General features: G+C 55.7%; 1 protein-coding gene across 2 annotated transcripts in view; it reads left to right on the top strand.

Moving 5' to 3' along the window:
• The window catches only part of NFKB2 (nuclear factor kappa B subunit 2), a 7,748-nt gene that overhangs the window by 1,440 nt on the left and 3,284 nt on the right, over window positions 1–3,024 (top strand). For both annotated transcript variants that reach the window (XM_039871388.1, XM_039871387.1), the window contains exons 2-12: window positions 5–97; window positions 369–450; window positions 565–605; window positions 862–960; window positions 1,040–1,191; window positions 1,446–1,552; window positions 1,636–1,794; window positions 2,087–2,191; window positions 2,320–2,405; window positions 2,485–2,623; window positions 2,860–2,988. In XM_039871388.1, the coding sequence (XP_039727322.1) occupies window positions 77–97; window positions 369–450; window positions 565–605; window positions 862–960; window positions 1,040–1,191; window positions 1,446–1,552; window positions 1,636–1,794; window positions 2,087–2,191; window positions 2,320–2,405; window positions 2,485–2,623; window positions 2,860–2,988 (1,120 nt within the window). In that variant the 5' untranslated portion in view covers window positions 5–76. The remainder of the gene's footprint in view (window positions 1–4; window positions 98–368; window positions 451–564; window positions 606–861; window positions 961–1,039; window positions 1,192–1,445; window positions 1,553–1,635; window positions 1,795–2,086; window positions 2,192–2,319; window positions 2,406–2,484; window positions 2,624–2,859; window positions 2,989–3,024) is intronic.

Raw genomic sequence — 3,024 nt, 5'->3', positions numbered from 1 at the left:
CCAGGCGGGCGCCTGAAACTCTGGGAAAGAGAACCCGGCCGGAGCCACCAGACAGAGCTGGGCCTAGCCCAGAGACATGGAGAATTGCTACGACCCAGTGAGTCACTCCTTCTGGCCCCAAAGCCGGCCGGCTGCCCCCTGTGTTTGTCTGCGGGTCTGTCGGAGTCCCCTCGGCTCCCCTACACCTGTAATGCCTTCAGTTTATCTCTCAGCCTGCCTGTCAGTCTGTCTGCAAACTGCTTCCAATGGAAGCCCTCTTATGGGCCTGGGGAGGAGTGGAAGTGATTACTGAGGGCTTAGAGAGCTGGGAGGTGGAGAGCCCTGGGGGTAGCTCAGTCAGCTGCTACCCCTGTCTGTCTCCAAACCAGGGTCTGGATGGCATCATTGAATATGATGATTTCAAATTCAACCCATCTATTGTGGAGCCCAAAGAGCCAGCCCCAGAGACAGGTTAGTAAGTCCTCTAACCTACCCTTGTCTTGGGAGTGGTGGGGAGGAGCCCATCTCCTCTGCCTTGGTGATGGGCTCAGAGATCCTGGATCATCAAGGCTCCTCTGTCCCCAGCTGATGGCCCATACCTGGTGATTGTGGAACAGCCTAAGCAGGTGAGAGAATGCAAGGGATGGTATGGGATGGCTTCAGCTCTGGGGCAAATGGGTAGTTGAAGCTGGGTGGCCACAAGGAGGGTCACTGATCACAGAAGCCCCTTTAAGTTGGAATGGTTGGCTGCTGTTGATCAGTGGTGTGGTTGTGGCTCAGGACAGACACTACCAGTCATGGTCACTGCTGGCAGGGGGTGTGGCTGGCTGGGGGCGGGGGGTCTCTTCTGGTCATAATGTCACTCTACCCTGGAACCTTCAGCGAGGCTTCCGATTTCGATATGGCTGTGAAGGCCCCTCCCACGGAGGACTGCCAGGTGCCTCCAGCGAGAAGGGCCGGAAGACTTATCCCACTGTCAAGGTGAGCAAGGATGATGCTTAAGGGGAAGCTAGTGGACAGTTTGCCCAGGGGCATTACTGACAGCCCTCACCCCTCCCAGATCTGTAACTACGAGGGACCAGCTAAGATCGAGGTGGACCTGGTAACGCACAGTGACCCGCCTCGTGCTCACGCCCACAGCCTGGTGGGCAAGCAATGCTCGGAACTGGGGGTCTGCGCCGTGTCTGTGGGGCCCAAGGACATGACTGCCCAGTAGGTGCCCTCTACCCCTGGCTCCCACTGGCATGCCCACTCATTACTTGCCAGTCCTAGGCCCCAGCACACCTCTATGAGCTTAGCATCTGACCAAGGGGAGAGACTTAGGTGGCCCCAGAACTCAAGGCCCCAAGTAAAACCAGAAAAGCTTCCTAGAGGAAGTAGGGCTGAGCTGAGCCCTGGCGGTAGGGTAGGTGCCTCAGGAGGAAAGAACTGCCTGCAAGGCCTCTAACTCCCTCTCCCTCACCCAGATTTAACAACTTGGGTGTCCTTCATGTGACCAAGAAGAACATGATGGAGATTATGATACAAAAACTTCAGAGGCAGCGACTCCGCTCCAGGCCTCAGGGCCTTACTGGTATGGTGGGGGGAGGGTTATGGAAGGTGGTCATGGAAGGAATAGAGAAGGAGTCCAGGGGTCACACTGTGCCCACTTTCCAGAGGCTGAGCGTCGGGAACTAGAGCAGGAGGCCAAGGAGCTGAAGAAGGTGATGGATCTGAGCATTGTACGACTGCGCTTTTCTGCCTTCCTTCGAGCCAGTGACGGCTCCTTCTCCCTGCCCCTGAAGCCTGTTATTTCTCAACCCATCCACGACAGCAGTGAGTATCCTGGCTACCTGGGATGCAAGGCCTAGGTGTCATAGGGCACATGGGAGGCAACCTCAAGTTGTGGAATCAGATAGGTTTGGGTCTGAACTTGGCCCTACCACGTATGAATTATGTGATCTTGAGCAAGTCATTTCCCCTGAGTATGGCTTCTGTCTTGGGTAAATGAAGATTCTAGAGGTTCCTCTACCTCTTGATGATGTTCAGATGATACAAAGTACCTGGCTCCATAAATAGGACCATTTCTCTTACGTCATCTGAAGTAATTGATATCCCACCCCCACAGAGTCTCCTGGAGCCTCGAACCTGAAGATTTCTCGAATGGACAAGACAGCTGGCTCCGTGCGGGGTGGAGATGAGGTTTATCTGCTTTGTGACAAGGTGCAGAAAGGTGAGGCTAGAGCCCAGGCTGGGAACTAGGGATGCTGGATATCAAGATTGGGGGCCAGGACAACTTCAGAACAAATGGCCATGGAGATTCCACTAGGAGCTGTAGCCAACCTTCAGTTTTCCCTGTAGATGACATTGAGGTTCGGTTCTACGAGGATGATGAGAATGGATGGCAGGCCTTTGGGGACTTCTCTCCCACAGATGTTCATAAACAGGTACTCTAGGGCTGGGGCTGGGGCTGGGGGCCCATCTAGGCCAAGGCATCCGTGACACCTTACATCCTCCTCTGTCCAGTATGCTATTGTGTTCCGGACACCTCCGTATCACAAGATGAAGATTGAGCGTCCGGTAACTGTGTTCCTGCAACTGAAACGCAAGCGTGGGGGAGATGTCTCTGACTCCAAACAGTTCACGTATTACCCACTGGTGGAAGGTGGAGCTGGGCTGAAGATCCCAGGCGGGCTGGAGGTGGAGGGCTGGGTGGGAGGGTCCCAACAACTAGATAAGGGAACCTGAGTCAAGTCAGGAGTGGGGAAGGTCTCAGGAAGAGGTGGTCCTGAGGGGCCAGCCTGAGGGCTTTAAGGGGAAAGGGCCATTACCAGCCTTGGGACAGGGCTCTTGAGTGCCCATGAATGGGGGTTCTAACATCTCATTTCCCTCTGCCCCCAGACAAGGAGGAGGTGCAGCGGAAGCGGAGGAAAGCCTTGCCTACTTTCTCCCAGCCCTTCGGGGGTGGCTCCCACATGGGTGGAGGCTCTGGGGGCTCGGCTGGGGGTTATGGAGGAGCTGGAGGAGGAGGTGAGGGGGTCCGTATGGTATGAAGGGCGACGGAGG

Source organism: Pteropus medius, unplaced genomic scaffold (genome assembly GCF_902729225.1).
Source record: "Pteropus medius unplaced genomic scaffold, Ma_sr-lr_union100, whole genome shotgun sequence".
NCBI classification, from domain to species: Eukaryota; Metazoa; Chordata; class Mammalia; order Chiroptera; family Pteropodidae; genus Pteropus; species Pteropus medius.
The sequence above is the reverse complement of the archived record's forward strand: the minus strand, read 5'-3'. Positions and strand labels throughout refer to the sequence as shown.